Source organism: Orbicella franksi, chromosome 8 (genome assembly GCF_964199315.1).
Source record: "Orbicella franksi chromosome 8, jaOrbFran1.1, whole genome shotgun sequence".
Lineage (NCBI taxonomy): Eukaryota > Metazoa > Cnidaria > Anthozoa > Scleractinia > Merulinidae > Orbicella > Orbicella franksi.
The window spans coordinates 8,287,223-8,309,515 of NC_138152.1; the positions used below are offsets into that span (position 1 = coordinate 8,287,223).

At 41.1% G+C, this 22,293-nt stretch overlaps 1 protein-coding gene and 1 pseudogene across 2 annotated transcripts; both read right to left on the reverse strand.

Annotated features, from left to right (window-relative positions):
* Nucleotides 1-4,472: 4,472 nt before the first annotated feature.
* On the reverse strand, nt 4,473-12,158 carry LOC145495484 (uncharacterized). Its single transcript, XM_081475113.1, has 3 exons — nt 11,540-12,158; nt 7,751-8,773; nt 4,473-6,963 (listed from the first exon to the last, which is right to left on the reverse strand). The coding sequence occupies exons 1-3, from the start codon at nt 11,829-11,831 to the stop codon at nt 6,068-6,070; spliced, it is 2,211 nt and encodes a 736-aa protein (XP_081331239.1). The 5' UTR covers nt 11,832-12,158; the 3' UTR covers nt 4,473-6,067.
* A 1,930-nt stretch (nt 12,159-14,088) lies between these two features.
* LOC145495574 (uncharacterized) lies at nt 14,089-21,017 on the reverse strand (annotated as a pseudogene). The gene is made up of 5 exons (XR_014050442.1): nt 20,502-21,017; nt 19,042-19,680; nt 17,515-18,048; nt 17,231-17,241; nt 14,089-15,458 (listed from the first exon to the last, which is right to left on the reverse strand). The product of XR_014050442.1 is annotated as an uncharacterized LOC145495574 (transcript).
* Between the last annotated feature and the right edge of the window lie 1,276 nt (nt 21,018-22,293).

The window sequence follows — 22,293 nt, forward strand, 5'->3', positions numbered from 1 at the left end:
CACCGCCATTAAGCCAATCAAATGTTGTATATGAATTCATTTGCCCCGGTTGCATTTTTTCGTACATCGGCAAAACGAACTGAACTCTGCTTAAGCTTGTCCGCACACAAGATCGTGTGCTCACGGACAAAGAAAGCGCTATATATATAAACATCTGCGCTATTGTGATCACATCAAACACATACAAGGTTTACACAACTTACCGGATATTTTTATCAATGAGAACAACCCACCTTCTGCTGCAATGAACAAGTAATTTCTCACCCAAACCGTGCGTGGTAACACAAACATAATAGGCGGCGATGATAATTGGAATCTATTACTATATAAAGACGGCTTACCATATCAAGCGTTCGGCACCATATTTGAACACTGGTTTAAAAGCCAGTTGGTAACTATGCCTATTCTCCTTATATAGTATCGTCCTTGTTTTGTATATATTTTCATGTGCAAATGATAATGTACCATCTTGCAGTATTTAAATTTCTGCTACCTGTATGTCACCTCAGTCTAAAGATGATATAGAATTATATCGAGATATTACAAGTACATCAACGATTCCTTGCATTGTTTGCCTGTATTTTAGACACAACGCATTTACTCGGTATCACATTTATTCTCTATCTCTTAAAATTAGCAGCAGGTAATAGAATCTAGCCTTAAACGTATTTACATTCGTAGCATTACTAGTTTCTAATAGAGTGATCAAGTTCAAAATTGCAAAGCGTCTTAACAAAGGGACTTTTATGGTAAAACACGACGGGCATTTGAGAACACGAGGGAAATGTAGAAAACACCAGCCGCAGGCAAGTGTTTTCTACATTTCTCGAATGTTCTCAAATGTCCGGAGTGTTTTACCATAGTGTAATACACGGCTTAAGCTTCATCATTTGCTTTATGATATGGAGCCAATGTGGCGAAAAATAATAAAACACCCTTTTTCTGTGAAATACACTGATAAAACATGGGTTGTCGACCAATCAGAGCGCGCGCAGGGTCCTATCTATATTATAAAGGTGATTGTAATAGCCTGGAACAGGGACGGATCCAGGATTTTTCTTAGGAGGGGTGCACCGTGACTAAGACACCAATAAACCACAGAGTTGCTGTTGTTCTATTAGAAAGCCGCAGTTATATTAGAAAACCGCATGTAATCTCAGAGAGGGGGGGTGCGCACCGTCTGCACCCTCCTCCTAGTTCCACCCCTGTAGAAGAAGATCCGCGTTTGCTGTTGTTGTTGTTGTCAGTGTTTTGTTTTTTCCTCTTTTTCCCTCTTGTCTAGTACGTACTCGGTCATTAATTATCGCCTAGGGGGAGGGGGCGAGGAGGATTTCGGGGGATCGTTGGATTTTAGGATGACAGAAGAGGGGATCAGCCATAACTGAGAGCCCAAAAAGGGGGATCACTAAATGTCAAATGCCCATACAGACTTGGTAGACGGTTATTTGGCACTTTAAAAAGTAACTTTGCAGTTTCCAAACACTTGGGATGGCTTAGTTGCTTGTATGTCAAATGACATCGTTCACAGGGCTCTCAGTAGAACGGTGGAATTCTACCGGCTGTAAAATCGAATGTAGCCACCTGTTCCGGTAATTAAAATATTTACACATATAACAATAAATTAAGACTTACAGACTGAGACGTTTCAAGAAGAAAATAGTATTTAAAAATATTAAACAGTGCTACTTGCTACATCTAATTTCATGATCATACACAACTCATTTTCTGTGACACTTTGCCCCCAAAATGCATGAAATCGCATCCTTGGCAACCTGCAATTTAAAAATTTCCGAGAGAGCATTCCCCCGGACCCCCTAGGTTGGTCTGCCCCTCCGGGCGAATAGGGCCTCGCTTAATTTATGCCTCCGTTATGCTTTTTTTTTTTTTTTTTTTTTCCTTTTAGGACGCCTGTGAAAACTTCTGCGAAGAACCCTGATCACATATCGTCGCGGGAAGTCACCGATCGGATCAAGAGACTGCACCATGGCGGCTTCATTAATCTGTAACTCAGCATCATAGTTAGAAATATTGCTTTCATATGACCGTTAAAAGCGCTAAATATACACTTCGAAAGGTGAATATGTGTGGGAAGACATTGAAGGGGGGGGGGGGGAGGGGAGAGGAATCACGAAATTTATCAATAGCTATGAGGGAAATACTTCAATCAAATAACATTTAAGGACGTTGGCGCAAAGCTTTTCCAGTCGATAGATTTTTTAATTTTAAAATTTTTACTGCATTCACATATTGAGTTACTTGTGTCAGAAGTGTAAAAAAAAAAAAAAATGAGGGTCACCAACGTCGTTTCAGAGATAAAGCGTGTGGAAAACTTCCCTGATTTTGAAAAAAATGGCGCCCGCAATTCAACATGGTCTACAGGGGTTTATAGTTAAAAATATCGAAGGCGAGTCAACGGAGGCAAACGATCTTAGTCATATTTTGTAGAAGTGGGTCTGTTGTGTAAATCATTCCAAACGTTGCCAACTTTTTCGCAGAATTTAACTCTTCAATAGACATTTGAAACCGCTGCACAGATAAACGAAGAACTAAAAAAACGGAAATCTATGGTGCATTTTGCAAAAAATTCAAAGTTCTAATCGATAGATTTTGTTCATTTTTTCGCTAAACGTAGAAAATCGGCAGAGAAAATGATGCATCAAAAGAAAAATAGGGTTCACCGAACATCCAAGATCGTTAAATCTAGTAAAACTATAGCAATGGCCATCTGCCCTATCATTGTTCCTTTATCGGGCGAAAGCCGACCGTATAGGTTTACCGTCGTATTTTCAGTCAAAGCTCAGTCACGTGCAATGGGCAATACCTTCTTTTTACGCTGTCGAAATCGAAAAGGAAAAAAGATATGTCGGATATCAATGAGTTATCGATGAACAGAAAATGTAGACGGAGTGTTACCACAGACGACAGAAGAACATTTACGAAAGTTTTGGGTGCTGATAAAGACAAGGTGCCTCGTCAACAAACTCTAGGAAACGACAACAAAGATGCCATGTTGGACTGCAATTTAAGTGGCTTTCATCAGAGTGAAGATAAACGTACTTAATTATCATTTTGGTGTGACCATTATCATGACTGTTACATTTACTATGTTTTTGCTCAAACAGAGTTCATTATAAGCGGTTATTTTTCTAATAATGCCATTAGTTTTGTCGCTTTTGTGTGTATATTAGAGTTCGCGTGTAATGTGCCTGCAGAAGAATTCAGGTCTCTTTATGAGAAGTTTGTTAATTGTAATATTAACACGAACAATAGTCAAGGTGATATTTTGTACTTTGGTGAAAATTCTGGAAATCAATGTGTTGCAACGAGTTTGAGTGCTTTGATTTATAATAAGATAAATGGAATACATAGCTGTAATGACCTGGTGCAAATTATGGAGATGAATAATTAAAAAATAATAATAATCTTTTCATTTATTCTAACAATAGAAGGTATTGGTGTCAATATCTATCATACTGATAAATACCTCTTACTAACCGAGTTCGAGGGCCGTACTGTAAGTTATGGACCGAGTTTTTTCCCCATCGATTCATGGCCCAAGCGCGAAGCGCGGGGCCCATAAATCGAAGGGGGAAAAACGAGGATCTGTAACTTACAATACGGACCGAGAAAACGAGGTTAGTAAGATAGTTATTAAATCTCTACCGGGTGCCTGACGAGTTCAGGAACGATTTCTATTCACGCAGAACGGCTTCAAATTTCTGACACACCTCGAAAACTAAACTAGTCAATTTGAAATCGTTAGTAGGTTTTAATACACAATATCAGAAGTAAAAGAAACTTTTACCTGCTAAAAATGTTAAGAACACTTGGCGATAAATCACGAAACATTTTGGCAACAAATACAGCTTTAAACTTTAGCGGGCCGTACAGTAGATTACGGCCCGCTAAATTGACCAATCACAGCGCACGTACTAACTGAGGGATATAATAATGGGAGATATAAGATATTTGATTCTCATGCAAAAGACAAATATGGTAGAAGCCATCCCTCAGGTACATGTGTACTATTAGAAGTACCATCCATTCAGAGCTTAGCACAGTATTTCCCGACTATACATTCACTCGGTGACGAACTCGGAGGAGTGCAGATTAGTACATATGAAATAACCCCAGTGAACAGTGTGAGAGAAGAACACAACTGCTCTTGTAAACAATGCTGTGCTCATGCTGTAGGGCTTTATATAATGTGTTACTCAGTGGGAAAGCCTTGAGTATAATAATTATATAATAATTATGAATTACTAAAGGTGACAGTAAACATAAGTGACGTCACAACCAAATCAACTTTAGTAGGATTACAGTAGCTTTCACTTTCAACTATCGGTCGGTTTCATGATTTCTTTGAGACATGCATCTATTAGAATGTACATATTACATTACATGGCGTGTAAATTTGCGTGCACGCGCAGAAACAATTAGCGGGAACGCCCTCAAGGGGGGATCATCTAAATGTTACTGTCTTTAGCCGAAAATCCTCTGAATCAGAGTTGAAGTCCTATTGTTCAATAAGTGATCAATTTCATCGGCAATACTAAGAGAAGATTCGCTTGACAATACTTTACATTCGCAAAAAACATTTACTACAAAATTACTTACAATAGTATGATTGAAATGATAAAAATTTATTACCAAATATTAAAATTAAGTAATCATATTGAGTTGAATTTATATACGAACATATGGCACTAACTGGTGTTCTAGAAAATATCTTGCTTGCATACATGTAAAGTTATGTAATTCATAGCATTAATATATCCCCCAATACTTTTCATATCTTCGCTTTTATCTAAGTCAAAAAGAACTCATTTCGACAACAATTATAGAAAAGAAACACTCTTTGGGCGCCTCTGATTCACATAAAACTCAGTACGTTTCATAATACAATGAGTAGACAGTTTGAGCATGGAAAATAAAGGTTATTCAGTTGGGAGACAAATGCTGTCATCGGGAAACTTTCGTTGAAACACAAAACTCTAGTTTCAGACTGCGAGTCTTTTTTACTTTCTGTTTTTAAATTGAATTGCAACAGCAACAATTCTTACAATACTAATGCTACGTACAGTACTAACATTACTTACAAATTTATGAGTTTACAGCGCTATGCGTTACTTACTATACTATAACATCAAAATATTACAGAGCTGCATGGGGACCCGTTTCTCGAAGGTCCCGAAAAGTTTTCGCACCCGTAAAGCTGTTGCAAAATATCAAACCTTAGGATTACAAAGCTGTTCTATGCACATGTTCTTAACATGAACAGGGGTTCCCTTCATACAATAAGTTTCAGGAGTATTCAACTCTCTCTCCTTAAATACCGATTCATTAAAAATGGCTTTGAGGGGCCAAAACGTTTCCGTGCCTTTCGAGAAACGGGGCCCAGCTGGTGATGATGCAGGAGAATTGACAAAATTGTTATTATCCCTACATCAGAGATACTCTGCTGGCAGCCGTTTTTTTTTTTTTTTTTTTTTTTTTTCTAAGGTTCACTTAGACGAGTGTTTAGTCATCGCGAACGTAAAAGGGCGGTATGACGGTGGCCGAATAGGGAAGAAGGCGGGACAAGGGCGGTATGGCCGAGTAGGGAAGAAGACGAGACGAGAAAAAAACCGTCTGTTTTTCTTTTCGTGCGTGCCGCGCCCATGTCTCGTCCCATGCCCCTTTAGGCTTAGCGTCTCGCCTCATAACCCCTGCAATCAAGAGAAAAACAGACTGCCAGCAATCTATATCAGAGGAGTCTTTTCGTTAATTGACAAATTATTTTAGATATTTTATTTCATTTAATTGATATTTTCCAGATTGTACTTAGGAAATAATTTATTAATAAATTCGACTGCGAGTCTTATCATTCAATCAACAACCACCGCGAAAACTCGTCCCTGAGCTGAAAATGGCCACATCGATACCAAATGAGAGCGCTGTGTACACGCCATATGTTGCTAAGCAACTTCGAAAACTACCGAATCAAATTAATGAGCCCTTAATTGATAGTCCTTTCCAACTGGAATTGAAAATAAAAAAATCCTGTAACGAATTCAAGTTCTTGTTGTTAGTCAGATATAACTGTAATTTGTGCAAGACCGTCATCATTCACATTACCACCAGTCACACCAGAACAACTACCACCACTGCAGTACGATCCTCCTCCCCCTCCTGCTTGGTTTGGATGGAGACCGCTTCCTCCGCCAGAATACCCTCCACCTCCACCTGATGCACCGTTGTCCTCTGCACCCCCTCCCCCACCACCAAACCCTCCAACCGCACCAGGGCGAGGCCCTCCGTTATTTCCACTATTCATACCTCCTGCCAGACCTCCAATCCAACCTTGAGCACGTGACCCGCCTCTCTCTCCATGTTCTTTTCTTTTCCTGTCACACCCTTGGGCATACCAACCCGCACCCACTCCTCCATGGTAACTAGCACCTGCAGTGTTGCATTCACCTGGTTGTCCCCCAGTACCTCCCTTTCGAGCTCCGGATGACTCTTTCCCCACACTACTGGTGCCATTTGTTCCCGCCTGACCATCCACACCGTTATATCCACCAGACGCACCCCCGCCCCCTCCGGCTGCTAAAAAAAGCATGTTACTTGTAGTGTAAACAAAACTGCCTCCGCCTCCTCCTGTACCAGCATTGTCCTCTACAGACAGTCCTAGCTCAGCTGCTGTCTGGGTAGTCCTTCTTCCTCCTTTCACCTCCACTGAGTCTCCTCCTCTCTGTCCCACCACAATATTCAGCACTGTTCCTTTAGTCAGTCTGAACTTGCCCTCAATGTATGCACCCTTGCCGCCATAGTAAGTTCCCGGATTGTATCCATAGTTGTACGAGTGTGTTCCTCCCCGGGCTCCCCAGGCTTTGATGAGATAGCGGGCGCTTACAGGAACGGTGAATTTCTGAACGACCCCAACTCGTCCCTTTCCTCCATTAGTTGTAGACTGAAAAGAACCTATTCGGAATAAATAAATTACACGTTGGACGACATCGCCCTCGCGATTAATAATAAGAAGAAATACAGTGATTTAGGTAGGTAATAAAACTAGATCTGCGTCCGAGCCCAACAAGCGGGAGCTTATCTCCGCTCATTGTTGCATGAAGAGGCTTGGACTATTTTTATTCCCTCGTGGAATGCTAGTAAGCTCTAGTACATCACAGAATTATCCCTGCATTCTTTTAAGCGTTGAGCTTAAATCAGTCAAATATTTTTAACTCGATAAATTTTTTGGAGAATAACGGGCAGGCAATCTTCTGATCTTAGTCATGTCATAAGAAAATGGCCGCGCCAACTGTCATTATCAGGTGGTTCATCTGCGCTTACAATAACTAAGAGTAAAAAGGTTAAACCAGAGCACAAAAAGCCCTTGTTGTTTGTTAAGACCGTAAGAGACCGACAATATTAAAAAGATGTTTAAAATCCCTCTCTTATCCTGGCTGCCACTGCTAGTTTTCCGTGAGACCGGTTACTGTATGCATGGAGCTGGGTTCATAAGACTCGAAAAGCAAAGAGTACCAGCTCAGGTTCTCCCAAAAGTTTTGTCTCTGATTTCACCATTTATTCCAAAATGAAATTGCATCGACATTTCTGAATAATGAAAAGCGCTAAGAGGAGAGTGTCGAAAAACTGATAAAAACACATGACAACAACACCGGCCATTCAAACCAGTCCTCTAAAAATCTTATTTCCCATGCACTCACTCACTCTGCATTCCATAGATTGAACAAGAAGTGAAATTTACCTTCAGTTGCGATCAAAATAGCAGTCTGGCTTGCAATGCCCAGCAAGTTTTTTCCAATACAAGTATATTCTCCTACGTCATCTAGGGTCACGTCACGCACTTCTAATCTTCCATCCCGACTTGTTAAGGTAGTGCTGCTCTTTCTTAGCCACGTGACCGTCGGCTTGGGATTTCCGCCGACAGAACACTGAAACACAGCATTTTGCTTTAGTGTGATCGTTTGCTTCATCGGGGAGATAACCACCGTGGGAAGTGAAAAGGATTCTCCAGGATCCGCCTTTGCGCCAGGTGTCTTCCTGGGACCCGGGACTCCTATCCTTCCTTTTTCCCCTTTTAAACCCTTTGGCCCCATTATTCCCTGTTTTCCCTTTGGACCCGATATTCCCATAATTCCCTGTTTCCCCTTTGCACCTTTTGGACCCATGATTCCATGTTTTCCCTTAGGACCCGGTATCCCGTCAATTCCTTGCTCCCCCTTTGTACCTTTTGGCCCTATTATTCCGTGTTGTCCCTTTGGACCTGATGTTCCCATAATTCCCTGCTCCCCCTTTGGACCTGATGTTCCCATAATTCCCTGCTCCCCCTTTGGACCTGATGGCCCCATAATTCCTTGTTCCCCCTTTCGACTTGATGGCCCCGTAATTCCCTGTTCCCCCTTTGGACCCGGTGGTCCCATATTTCCTTGTTTCCCCTTTGGACCAGCTGACCCCAACATTCCCTGTCTCCCCTTTGCACCCGGTGGCCCCATAATTCCCTGCTTTCCATGCGGGCCTGGTTCTCCTCCGTCACCACGTGACCCTTTCCCTCCCGTAACTCCACGTGGTCCTCTTCTACCACGTGATCCCTTTGGACCCTGCATTCCCGGCGGCCCTTGCACGCAGATTTGTTCTTTGGGTGAAAAGAATGATTGTGACGTCAGAGAGTGTAGTGTCTTGTTTATCGCACTTCTGACTGACTCCATAGTAAGCTCGTCTGGTTTTGTGCTAGCGTCGGACGAAGACCGGCGGGTTCTTCCAGTATGAACTGTTAATAGAGCAATTAAAATGAAAGTTGACATAATGAGGAAAATTGATAAAACAATTTACAACTGGTCTGGCTTGCTTATCTTTCCTGAAATTTGAAGACTGATTCATTTAGCTTTGGCTTAATACCACTTGAAAATAAATTCAACATCTCAGTGTCACTTTCATTTGAATTCCAGTATGTCACTCAACATTGTTATTCTTATTTTGCGGAATAACGAACAAATCAATCCACTGTTAAAGAAGGATGATTTTGGATTTCTCTCTTGGTAGTGGCGATCAAAAAATATGCGTCAACTTTGACGACTTTCTCAAAAGAAATTGACATTTCTCAGTTAGTTAAATTTAGCTGTTTAAGTGAGTGTGCCTAGTAAATATTAACAAACAATAACATCTGCGGATTCTTTTGACCGTATATATTTTCATCTATGTGGACGAATTGACACGCAACGAAATCTCGCCTTGATAATGATGATGATGATGATGATGATGATGATAATGATGACGATGGTGGTGGTGATCATGATAGTGATGATGATGATAATAATAACTTTATTTATATAGCGCGAAATGTATAAAATCTTAGAATCAGTAATAAATTCTCTATACATACAGAACTAAGTTTAAAAACTAAGTACAGACTCGACTGATCATAAAGCTAAGAGAAATATGAGACAAATTCAATAGGTTTATATAATGTTGAAACGTACGATTGTTTGAGACAAAACTGACGCACATTTAAGCATTTCTTTCATTTTGTTCCTCAATTTCTGTTCTTCTCTAGCAATAATATTTCAAGTTGTCTAGTAGCACCTTTCTTGGTTTCATCCTTGAAAAGAGCCAGGCTTGATTGCAGAGAGTGTGTTAATCTTGTCTAGACGTGACAAACCACGTAACCTTTCAGTTTTATCTGTTATCAGTCCTTATTACGTCTTGGAATTTCAGCTCGTCGAGTGTTTGACTTTGATTCTCCCTGTTACCATCTCTCCCCGGGAAACCCCCAGGAAAATCCAGGCCTTAGGTCCCGGGTTGGGAAATAGTTTGTTACGGTCATGTCCCGGGGGGTGGAGATGGGGCCAATTAAAAATGACTTCCCGTTGTTCTTGAGAAGCATAACACAGTCAATTCTTGGTTCACTCGATGGCGCCGGACCGCGTGGAGAAGCTAGACGACTTAGTCCAAGGAACTCTTTTGAGTTTGTTGCCAAATTGTTATAGAAAACGACAATCTGTCAAAATTGAAATCTGTATTGGAAGATACGTTTATTTTAAGTTGTTATTTTAATTTATCGGTATCTATTTTTATTTTTGTTTAAAAAATGTGCGTTTTGTGTTGATCGTTACTCGAATGGATGGAGTTCGGCATAAACAAAGAATTCTGTCAGTACTTCGACATAGTTAAAAGATTAACGTATTTAATAATAATAAAGCGACTTTAAAAGTAGGCGCCATAAAAAAACGATTAAACTGCTTAATATGAAACTGAGAATTAGAAGTCTTCTTTAACAAGCTACAAAACGCTGCGTTGTTCACGGGACTTCGTGCGCATATGAAATCAGGAAGAATCTTAATTCGCAATTCCTCCCTGGGGAAGGACGGGAAGATAGGTTTCAAGCACGGACAGAGAGAAGGTCAATAAGCAAGAGACGAAAATAAGTTAAAAATATAATTTTCAGGTTTCCTCATGTTTGGGTCGGACTCCATCAAATAAGCATTTCAAACTTTTCTGTTAATCAATATCTTTTTTTGTTGTTTTAAATCAATACTACTCGAGGAAATAGTTTCTATAAATAAGCCACAGTTTCCCGCAAAGACTCAATGTCGATGCTGTTGACATATATATGACCCTACAAAGCTATTAGATAACTTCTCTCTTTCAGACTGTTATTAAAAGTGGCCTTTGATCCTCAGAAACCTAACACTGCGTTTTTAGTCACGTTTTGCTGTTTTTGCGTTTTGATCTTATGTGTTCCTGTAGTGCTGAATACTTAGAGCGCGTCAACAACGGCCCGAGTCAGGACAAAGAGAAGGAAAATTACGCCCGGGACAAAATAGTAATTGATCAGAAACATGATGGACGGACGCTCAAAGTTCGAGCAATAAGTGCAAACATTATTTACTAAAAATCTACTCATAGCACGGTAACTTTTGGAGTACTATTTAAAACATTTCACTTTAGTTCATTTCTCTAAGTGACCCCGCGATCAAATTCTCAAGCATTCTCGACAACCTTAATGTCAAACCTCGTAAGAATCCTTAAAGCGTGTCTTATTGTGTTTTTAACTAAAGGGAAACGTCTGTTTTAATTGAAATATGAATAACTTCAAGTTCAGTTTTCACTCACGGGGTCAGCTTGAGAGCTAAAGTCTCGATAAGTTCTTCAAAAATGTATCCAACATATTACCATGAAAAAGTTTTTTGTTTGGCTCGAAAGTTCTGCGGAAATCATCTTAAATAATTTTAACCTTTCTAATCGTGGAAATGTTCTTGATTATCTCAATTTCTCCTTACATTTCTAAACCCGGCTAGTAATGAATGAGCATAACAACCTTTTACACTGCACAACTGATCTCATTCTCAGACGTACCCGTTAAACGCATTAAACAACTTGAGACGAAAACTAGAGCACTTAATACTCTGAGACTAAGAAAGGTTTCAAGAAATCCAGCTCCATGATTCTCATACATATAGACTTCACGGAATGAGAACTTTCGGAGGCAGGACCGGAGGCCTTGTTACACACTAGCTAAACACTAGAAACACTTTACCTTCTGTCTCATCTCTCCCCTCTTTAGTAATCTTGTGATCGAATTTCCCCACAATCTCGACTCTTTCAGGGCGTTTGACGTTTTCTTCATCAGTTGAAACCTTGATCGGGTTCTGAATTTCTTGCACGTCTGCCACAAGATCTTCAACATTGTGAACTCGCTGGTTTATAATCTCAATGCGCACCAAGGCAGCGGTACAGATCAATAAAGATACTAGCGACACTGGACAAACAAGCTTAGATGAACAGCTGTGGGAATCACGAGCAGACGAGTGTTCTTGTTTCTCGGCCATGACAAAACACTGGCGTCGCACGATAATGCAGTGCTCCTTGTGGTGCGGCCGCTGTGTAAAGATCACACGCTACTAAACTTCTTATATATCAACTGCGTATCAAATGATACCCTTGTGTTGACAGTGGTTAAATCAGTTCACAGCGTTAGCGGATAGCTGAAGCATTTATGACGCTAAAAACAAATGAAAATCCTTAACTTAAAGAAAATGCGAAAGAAGGCGCCTCTGCGCTATTCTTAGACTACAAGTAGCCCCTCTTTCGCTTAGTCCATCGTGCGTGACGCGAAAAAAACGGCGCGAAAAAAGACGGTCGCGCGAAATCCGGAACGCACTACGGACTAGGCGAACCCCTGGAGCGAAAGAGGGACTACTCATAGTCTACGTTATTCAGCACTCCAGGAACACACAAGATTAAAACGCAAAAAACAAACAAACAAACAAACAAACAAACAAAAGAAACAAACGAAAAAAAAAAATCAAAACGTGACTTAAAACAGTGTTTGGGGTTTTTGGTTACTGAAGATCAAAGGACACATTTAACTACGGACTGAAAGTAAGCAGTTATCAAACGGTGTTGTGGGATCACATTTTGTAAACGGCAAGAACACTAAGTCTTTTCTAGACTGCAAAACAGTCACTTTTGGACGTTTTCGGAAGGCGCAAAGCGCCGGAAGCGCGGTCCTCGCGGGTGAAGCGCGCGAGCCTCACACGTCCGTAGTGCGTGTGAGGCGAGAAAACGACTGTCGGCTTTTCATACATGTACAACGAATTCGTTCTAAGCGGAAGTATAACGTCACTGAAGTGACAGAAATTGCTTGACAGCTCAACCCACATCTTACAGCGGTTTTCTAATGCGAATAATTTAGTAGACAACATTTCAATGCGTATGCTTAAGGGACCGTTCATTTTTTATCAGGTAGGGGGGGCTGGTGGGATTTGGGGGGGGGCCATGCGAAAAAAAATGGCTTTCGAGGGGGGGCCATCCCAAAAAAATAAGGGAAAAAGGGGGGGTCACGTGAAATATTTTAGTAAAACTTTAAAATGGCATAATGTTTGAATATCAAAAAAATTGCTATAGAGTAAACATAGAAGGCAGGATACAAATTTTCTTACAAACTTTCCTTCTGCTTTAAAAAACGTTTGGCGACAAAAAGCATTTGTAGCTACTGAAAAGAAGTATTTAACACTGTTATTTTCGAATGCAACTTTCACTGGCACTCATCTTCATCTTCGTTGTCGTCGAGTTCTTCGTCGCCGCTTGTGCTGCTATGGGAGTCTCTTTCACCGATGCTGCAAGAAGCAGCAATGCTTTCCGTCAGAGTGTACTCTTCAGGGTACATGAAGGTGTAAACATAATCTCTGACTTCCTGCTCAAGGTTGGTGGTGATTCTGCTTCTTGCAGCATTGGTGAAATAATTCCCTTCCAAGAGCTGTGCGATGTATGGCCCATCTCTTCTAAATAACGACGTGGCAACATCCTCAACACTCTTCCGGGACGGCCGTTCTAGGAGGGTACACAAGGCATTGTGGAAGATCATTTCCTAGCGGGTTTCCCACACAGATTCCATAAACTCGTTGGACGTTGTTTTCAGTCCGCTTCCTCTTTCTTTCATTTGACTTTCTGCGGTTTTCTTTTTTCCTTCTCCTTTTGTTGATGTGCTGTTTGAGTATGCCCTTGAATATGCTGTTATAATTGCTCTTCTTATTTTCTAGTGCTTCCATGTCCTGCGTGACCTTCGTCAACTTAGCTTCTATACATTTGATCTGTTTTACATTAAAACTGTGGGCATTCATCAATTCAGATGAGGGAGATGCCAATGAGAAGCCAAATGCCACACGCTCAGGGCGAGCCATAACTAGGAGATCCGAAATTGACTTCTCTTTCTTTTGATTTGTTTTTCAAACAACAGCTCTCTGTAGTATAGGGATTGTAAATATTGTCTTCACGGTGAGCACAAAACGTGAAGTAGGGGCAGCTCCTGGTAGGGGATAATAGAGAAATATTAAAAAAGTTGAAATCTAAATATTGTTTGTTCAATTTTTTTTTTTGGGGGGGGGGGTCATCCCAAAAAATGACCGCTATAAGGGGAGGCCACGTGAAAAAATTGGTAAGCTGAGGGGGGTTCATGCGATTTTTAAATGGTGCTTCCCAAATCCCACCAGCGTCCCCTCCCTCATAAAAAATGAACGGTCCCTAATGTCCTAGAAAATATCATGCATGCATGAATACATGTATCAAAACATCATAGCACAAATATGCTCCCCACTTCTTCCTCACTCGAAACAAGAATCAAGTAAACTTTGAATCTTTGAACTTCCTTGCTGTATTTAAACTTTTTGTATCATGACAGTAAACTAAATGGGCGTGAATCAAAGCTGTTTAACTATTACAGAAAATAAATTTAGAATGTTCAAAACGCCTTGATAAGTCTCGGTACTTCTTGGTAAGACAATAAGTAAGTGTAAAGTCTGCTGGAAGCAAGTGCTGTCTTCGCCAAGTCTTCGTCGAAGCAAAAGACTACATTCTTAATCTTATCATCCAATTGACGACCCTCGTCAGAACTCGTGATTACACGGGAAGTTGTCGCGTCAACAAGGCTTCTCAATGTTCACGTACTATGTTGCTAAGCAATTTTGTGAAAAAAGTGCGGGCTCATTTAATTTGTCCTCAACTGATATTTAACTACCACTGCCCCCGATTGACAACTAAAAAACTCCTGGAACGAGTTCAACTCTATGTTTCTAGTCAGATATAACTGCTATTTGTACAAGACCGTCATCATTCACGTTACCACCAGTCACACCAGAACAACTATCACCACTGCAATACGAACCCCCTCCCCCTCCGGCTTGGTTTGGATGGGTACCGCTTCCTCCCCCAGAATACCCTCCACCCCCACCTGATGCACCGTTATCCTCTGAACCCCCTCCCCCACCACCAAATCCTCCTAGCGCACCAGGGCGAGGCCCCCCGTTATTTCCACTGTTCATTCTTCCCGCCCAACCTCCAATCCAGCCTTGAACACGTGACTCGCCTCTCTCTCTATGGTACGATCCTGCTCTGTCACACCCTTGAGCATACCAACCCGCACCCACTCCTCCATGGTAACTAGCACCTGCACTGTTACATTCACCTGGCTGCCCCCCAGTACCTCCCTTCCGAGCTTTGGGTGAATATCTCCCCACAATACTGGTGCCACTTGTTCCTGCCTGCCCATCCACACCGTTATATCCACCAGACACACCCCCGCCCCCTCCGGCGGCTAACAAAAGCATGTTACTTGTAGTATACACAAAACTACCTCCCCCTCCACCCGTACCAGCATTGTCCTCTACAGAGAGTCCTAGCTGAGCTGCTGTCTGGGTAGTGCTTTGTCCTCCTTTCGCCTGCACAGAGTCTCCTCCTCTCTGTCCCACCACAATATTCAGCACTATTCCTTTAGTTAGTCTGAACTTGCCCTCAATGTACGCACCCTTGCCGCCATAGTAAGTTCCTGGATTGTATCCATAGTTGTACGAGTGTGTTCCTCCCCGGGCTCCACAGGCTTTGATGAGATAGCGGGCGCTTCTGGGAACGGTGAATTTCTGAATGGCGCCGGCTCGTCCTCTGCCACCATTAGTTGTTAACTGAACTATTTGGAATGGATGGAAAGTTAAAAGTTAGATGAGAAAGCTCAGCTCGAAATTTCTGAAGTAGTAGGTGCCTTGCATTACTTTAGCCCGCATCAGACCGCTAGCGCAATGTGAAGACTGCGTTAGAACCTAGTGGCCCGTCAAGCTGGTGTCAGTAGCAGACTTGGGCAGGAGTATTTCTACTTCCGCCACCTGTGGATGACATGTTAGGTCTTTAAAGGGTTAACCCTGAGTATTTAATTGGCGGTGAATAATTGTACGTTCTGTGTTAAAATTTCAAGTTCATAAATGGTGTTTACATCGTTGTAGAGGTCAAGGGCCTGGACTACGAGGCCATGGAAAACTTTGGTCAAGGTTTTCAAATGGAAACGAACACAACCTGGCATGGGTAGACATTCGATTGGATCATACATTTTAATAAATATTGCGTTATATAGGTAATAAAATTATTAAAACTACTATTATTTAAGAAATAGAAAACATGTACCGTGTTTCTATCGAGTTTTAGTGTAAATCTACTAACGTTCTATCACGAATGACGCTCTCTGATTGGCTACGCTACTCACTATCTATTCTGTGATAGTTAGTGAGTAGCGTAGCAGCGTGCCCTTGTTAACAAAATGACGGCCGCTTCTTGGCGTTTTCTTCTTGGCGTTTTCGCTCTCGATTTCTATGCGTGATAGTTGACGAGGGCTGTGCCCTCGTCAACTATCACGCGATAGAAATCTCGAGCTCATAATCTAATTGTTTAATAGAAACACTCGTGAAAGTTTGGGAGAACTCGAAAAAGCTGTGGAAACACTCGCCTTTGGCTTGTGTTCCCACAGCTTTTTCGAGTTCTCCCAAACTTTCACGAGTATTTCTATAACTCAATAGAAACACGGAGAACATGTTTTCCATTTCTTTTAGAAAACACCGCGACGAAAAAAAGGAAAACAACTTGTTAACTTTGATTATCAAAATGTAAATTCTCTTTGCTCCCGCCATCATTACGTACGTCAACAGCTCGTGCTAGTTCTGTGTTTCTATCGAGTTATGGAACACGATTTTTAACCAATCAGCGCGCGTATATTCTTTGGGCTGTTTTCTAATACAATATGCTAATTTACGTGTTAATTTAGGCGTGGCTACCTTGTTTCATGATTTTCTGTATTCTTTTTCCGACTGTTGTCTTCTGTGCCATACTGAGATTGTAGAATCGATGAAATAAGCAACTGATGCCTTTCGTGAAAGCATAGTTGAAAGTAGTTGATTGATTATATAATATAGAGCGGTTTTCAAATATCTGTCCTGAGCACGAAACCAAAATAATCGCATCCGGGCCAGTCACAACATTGGCAAATTATCCAATGAACGAAAGAAGAAATGAACTAGGCCTTTTTCTTCGTTTTTTTTTTTTCAATAGGAGGTTGTATATCTTCATGATGCCAACTACTATTATTGATCATGGTCATTTTCAACCAAACCAAACTAGCTGGTCTCTATTGCTTGGAATCTATTGAGAACTACTTAGTATCTTGTTCCAGGCTTTCGATTCCCCCAATTTTTTCTATCGCCTCTTTTTCCGCCGTTTAATTTTTTATTTTATTATTATTATTATTATTATTATTATTATTATTATTATTAAGGGTTTGTTTACAAAGAGAGAGGGTTACCCTAGCAAGCGGGTTAACCCTAGCTGGAGAACAAAAGATAGCCCTGGTTTACAAACAAAATTTCACAGGTAGGGTAACCCTGCAACCCGGGACAACTTAATGCGCGGTTACACTCAAAGGGTCTGGAAACAATTAGAAAGTTAACCCGGGTAGGCGGGTTAACCCTACCTGGAGTCTTTACAAAGGAAAAAGTTAATCCGCCTTCCAGGGTAACCCTAGCACGCAGATAGGGTAATCCGCCTACCCGGGTAACCCTTGCTGCCTTGTAAACACAACGTGGAAAAAAAAATAGGAAATGTGTGGAATGCGTTTTATGGTAACCCGCTTGTTGGGGTAACCCTGTCTCCTTGTAAACAGGCTCTAACCGAATACCTGGAACAGTCCTAGATACTTACTGGCTACTATTAGATGAGACCGCGCTCCTATAGTGTAGTAGGACACTTTTGCTTCACAGATGTAAATTCGAGAATCAGCTTCATCAAGTCTAGAAATCTGTAAAGTTCCTCTCTGTACTTTCATTCGTTCGTCATTCCAGGCCCCCTTGGATCGTTTCCAGGATATAGCAGGAGTTGGCTCGCCAGATGCAGAACAGTTAAAAGACAAGTCATCACCTGGTAATTTTATGACTAATTGGGGCGGTTTTGTGATGAATTTCGGAACCGATATTACAACCAACGAGGTAACTGCTGATGACTCTCCTAAGTAATTCTTCGCGTGGCACCCGTAGGACCCAATATCGTGTTTTGCTGTGAGGCCCACTGTCAGTAAGCCCCCGTCCTGCACAGTCCTGTCTATTGCAAGGGAGCCTGAAATCTTGCGCCAAGTGACAATTGGTGCCGGAAAACCGGTCACGTGACATTTTGGAAGAGTGGCATTTGAACCTTTCTTGGCGTAAGTTGGGCCTGGGGCGAGTTGAATTCGAGGAGGCGCTTTAAAGAAAACAAAAGAAGATTGTGTACCGGTTAATATGCACTGACATGTTAAAAGTTTTTAACACACATAGAAGTATACTAATGAGTATTCCTTAAAAAAAAAAATAAACGGAACTAATATTACTCCTCCCTTTTGTGCACCTCCTCACAGTGATGCAAATACACTTTTTGGGTCGCATTTGGTCGCAATTTTTTAGTCGGTAACCGTTTATATTCTTGGGAGGAGCCGGAAAGATGTGGAGTAAGAGTTAAGTATGTAAGACACAACTCCCACATTCTTACATTTTGACTATAAAATTATATTGCATCCTCGTTGCTTTTAACTTAACCTGCCTTCTAACGTTTACCTAAAGAGTCAATTTTTGTAACACGCTTGAAAAAGGAAAGTCCTTACTTTTGAAATGTTAGAATTGATGATATAATTTTCATCCCGTTTAATCAGCCTTGCGTTTTTTCTTGATTCGTTATCAGTTATGGTTGATGAAATAGTATCTGCCATTTTTGTCTTTTTAATCTTACCAATCCTGTCCAATTTTGCCAAGTGGAGTACCGAAAGCAACATGAAGTTCAATGCTGACAAGTCGAAAGCTCTCACTATTTCTTCCAAGAAAACCCCCGCCCTCTTCTCTTATCATCTTGGAGCTGATAACCTTGTTCGCGTTTTAAAGGAAAAGGGATCTTGGCATTGAGATTACAAGTGATCTCTCATGGAAACCCCACATCAATGATATAGTAAAAAACTGCTAGGATTACTGAGACGAACCTGCCCTTTACTTGATGAATCTATAATCAGGCGTATCACTGTTGCACCTGTCCTTGGTCAAGTGCCAACTTTCCTATGTCTCACAGGTGTGGTCTCCTTTTCATGTCACGCAAAAATCCAAAATCGAAAGCGTACGAACCAAGGCGAGCAACGAGACGGATTCTTAAAACTAGCGTGCTAACAAACCTATAAATAATGACAAGGCAATCAAACATTAGACTTCATACCTTTTACGATCATCAGAGCAGTCCGGTTTGCGGTACCCAGCAAGTTACTTCCAAAACAAGTGTATTCTCCTGCGTCATCAAGTGTCACGTGACTCAATTCTAATCTGCCATCACGATCAAAGTGAAAATGACTTTTAAAGGGAGCGCCGTTCTCTCTTAGCCAAGTAAGGGTCGGTCGAGGATTTCCGCTGACAGAACACTGGAACACGGCGCTTTGATTTTCTATGACTGTTTGATTCATCGGGGAAATTACTACCGTGGGAGGTGAAATAGATTCTCCGGGTTCTCCCTTTGCACCAGGGATTCCCCTGGAACCAGGCAGTCCTTGGATTCCCTGTTCCCCCTTTTGACCCGGTGGCCCCGTAATTCCCTGTTTTCCATGTGGGCCTGGTTCTCCTCTGGCACCACGTGACCCTCTCCTTCCCGTGGCTCCACGCGATCCTCTTTTACCACGTGATCCCTTAGGACCCTGCATTCCCGGCGGTCCTTGCACGCAGATTTGTCGTTTAGGTGAACAGAATGATCGTGACGTCAGAGAGTTTAATGTCTTGTTTATTTCATTTCTGACTGACACCATAGTAAGCTGGTCTGGTTTTGTGCCAGCTTCAGGTGAAAACCGTCAGGTTCTTCCGATATGACCTGATAACAGTCGAGAATAGAGGGGAAAATGTCACTGATTGAGAAAAATTAATAATAAGCACTTAACGACAACTGATCTGGCGTGTTTTATGTCTCCTGACCTTTGCAATGTGCTGATTCCATTCAGCTTTGGTTTTATTCCACAATCAATTAGATCCATCTCCCAATGTCACTTCCACTTAAATCCCCAGCATGACAATTCAAATTTTTAATCACATTTCAAGAAGTATGATTTTGGATCCCTTTTGATTGAGCGATGGAAAAAATTGCTTCAAAGTCTCTAGTGAGTGATAATTATTGAAATGTGATCGAGCCGTTTGATCGGCTGACCTTATTTCCATCTAGTCTGGCTTCCTAGCCGGACTGAGTGAATAAACCAGACATGCAAGAAATACCTAATTACCACGGAGAAAAATATGAAACAAATTTCACATGCTCGTTCACTGCTCAAATATACGATAGCTAGTCTCATAGTAAGATCATTCTAACCATTCAAATTTCTAGGAGTGATCAAAATGGAACTTCTCCTTAAAATATTAATACATTCTAGAGCACTCTGGTAATGAGAATATCGAGATAAAACGGATCGACTAAATGTCTTGTTGTGCGTATCCACCCAGATAAATTTTCAGTTCTAGGAATTAAAAAAGTCGCAAACGAAATAAATGAGTCAGTTTAAAACTTATTTTTAACATTTCTTTTCTTATATTGGGCAGACGACAACAATTAATGGAACGGGAACTTGAATCACAACAATAATTTCCTAGTGTGTCTTGGAAAGATCAACAATCATGGTAGAATAGTTCGATATAAAACATTACCTTTTGTGTCATCTTTCCTCTATTTAGTAATCTTGTGATCAAATTCTTCAACAGACTCGACTCTCTCAGGACGTTTGAAGTTTGCTGCATCGGTGGAAACCTGGATCACGTTCTGATTCTGCCGTGCGTCCGCCACAAGATCTTCAACATCGTGAACTCACAGGTCTATAATCTTAACACGCACCAAGGCAGCGGTACAGATCAATAGAGATACTAACGACACTGGACAAACAAGCTTTGATGAACAGCTGTGGAAATCACGAGTATATGAGTGTTCTTGTTTCTCGGCCATGACAAAACACTGGCGTCGCACGATAATGCAGCGCTCCTTGTGGTGCGGTGTAAAGATACTCGCGAAGACGTGTATGAAATGTGACTCTCTTGTTCACAGCATCGTGGTCTAAATTAGCTCATAGTATTAGTGGACGGCTGAAGCATTCACAACGCTCAGAAATTCAAAAGTCATGATCATTTAAACAAAAAAAGAAAGAAACGTCTCCTGATCGAGCATATGAGAATTCAGCAGATGGCAAATTCTACAATTTTCTTCAAGATTTTTGGCTACATTTGGTAGCCTAAAATACATGTGATACATGTTTCAATTCAGTTTAATATGCAAGGTATTCAAACTTAAAACAAACAAACAAACAAAAGAAACAAACAAAAGATGCCTCTAGAAAAGGAAGTGAAGAGATCCCCATGTGAAGGCTCTTCTAAAAATGTGCAATAAACTGAAATAAAAATTACAATTAAGATGCATAGTTACATGTACAACTAAACATTTAAGTGCACTTTGAGCTTAGATCTAAACCGCTGAAGGTTATCAGCTTAATTCCACTGTATCTCTTGGTAATTCATTCCATAAGTTAACAATCCTAATGGAGACAATCAAGTCTGGGGGGTTGATATCACGTTCGTACGGATGATTAGTTCTCGTAAACCAAGTTGCTCGGCCTAAATCCAGCCGGGGAGCTTATTCGCAGGCTATAAGAGTTTTAAGGAGAGATCTATTCAAGAACAAGGATTGTCTTCATTTAGGGAAAAATATCACAACTTCAGCTACTTTCGCCTCATACCGCAAACAGAAAAAACTGAATCATCAGTAAATCCTTCATCATCGATGTTATTGCTAGAATTAAGCTTTTTAAAGTATAAATTTTCTTAGTGAGACGTTTAGACACATAAAAGAGGGCACGAACCTGGTTCGAAAATAGCTGAGCGCCGCAATTTGCTCTCGAAGCGTCCAACGGCTGATCTTCTAAAGGCTTTCGATACGCTAAACGTATGCAACGCTTCGATATTAACGACTGGTGCATTAAATTTAGATGCAGGTGGTATTAATGAGTGACTGCTTTTCGGTGATTGTTTTTGAACAGTCAGCCTTAAATCCGTTCGATGTGCATGCACACCGACCGTCAAATCTCTCCTAGGGTACACCAGTAAAAATCAATCTTTCGACTGCGAATTTACGCTACCCACTCCCCTAAATTAGCCTAATTGTCACGGCGATAATTTCTTGACCAGTCACGAGCTTTTCGGTTAACTTTGGCAAAAGTTCCTCAGCGCTACCGATAACAAAACGGGGCCGGAACAGTGGGCCATTTTTTAAAATGACAAAATCAAATCAAAGACTTCAAATTTCAAACAGTAAAAACCAAAAACTATCTTACAGTACCTAACTAAAGACAAGTAAATTCTACGGTCGGACAGAGGAGGCCATTTTAGCAGTTTCCATCAGTCAACGTGAGGCATGTCCTTTGCGTTGATTTAGGGAAAAGTCTTGATGCTCTTT

Coding starts and splice junctions, on each gene's coding strand:
- LOC145495484 (XM_081475113.1), bottom strand. CDS start 11,831: ATGGCCGAGAAACAAGAACACTCGTCTGCTCGTGATTCCCACAGCTGT. Junction 8,774..11,539: donor GGGGAGAGATGAGACAGAAG/GTAAAGTGTTTC, acceptor CTCTATTAACAG/TTCATACTGGAAGAACCCGC. Junction 6,964..7,750: donor TATTTTGATCGCAACTGAAG/GTAAATTTCACT, acceptor TATTCCGAATAG/GTTCTTTTCAGTCTACAACT.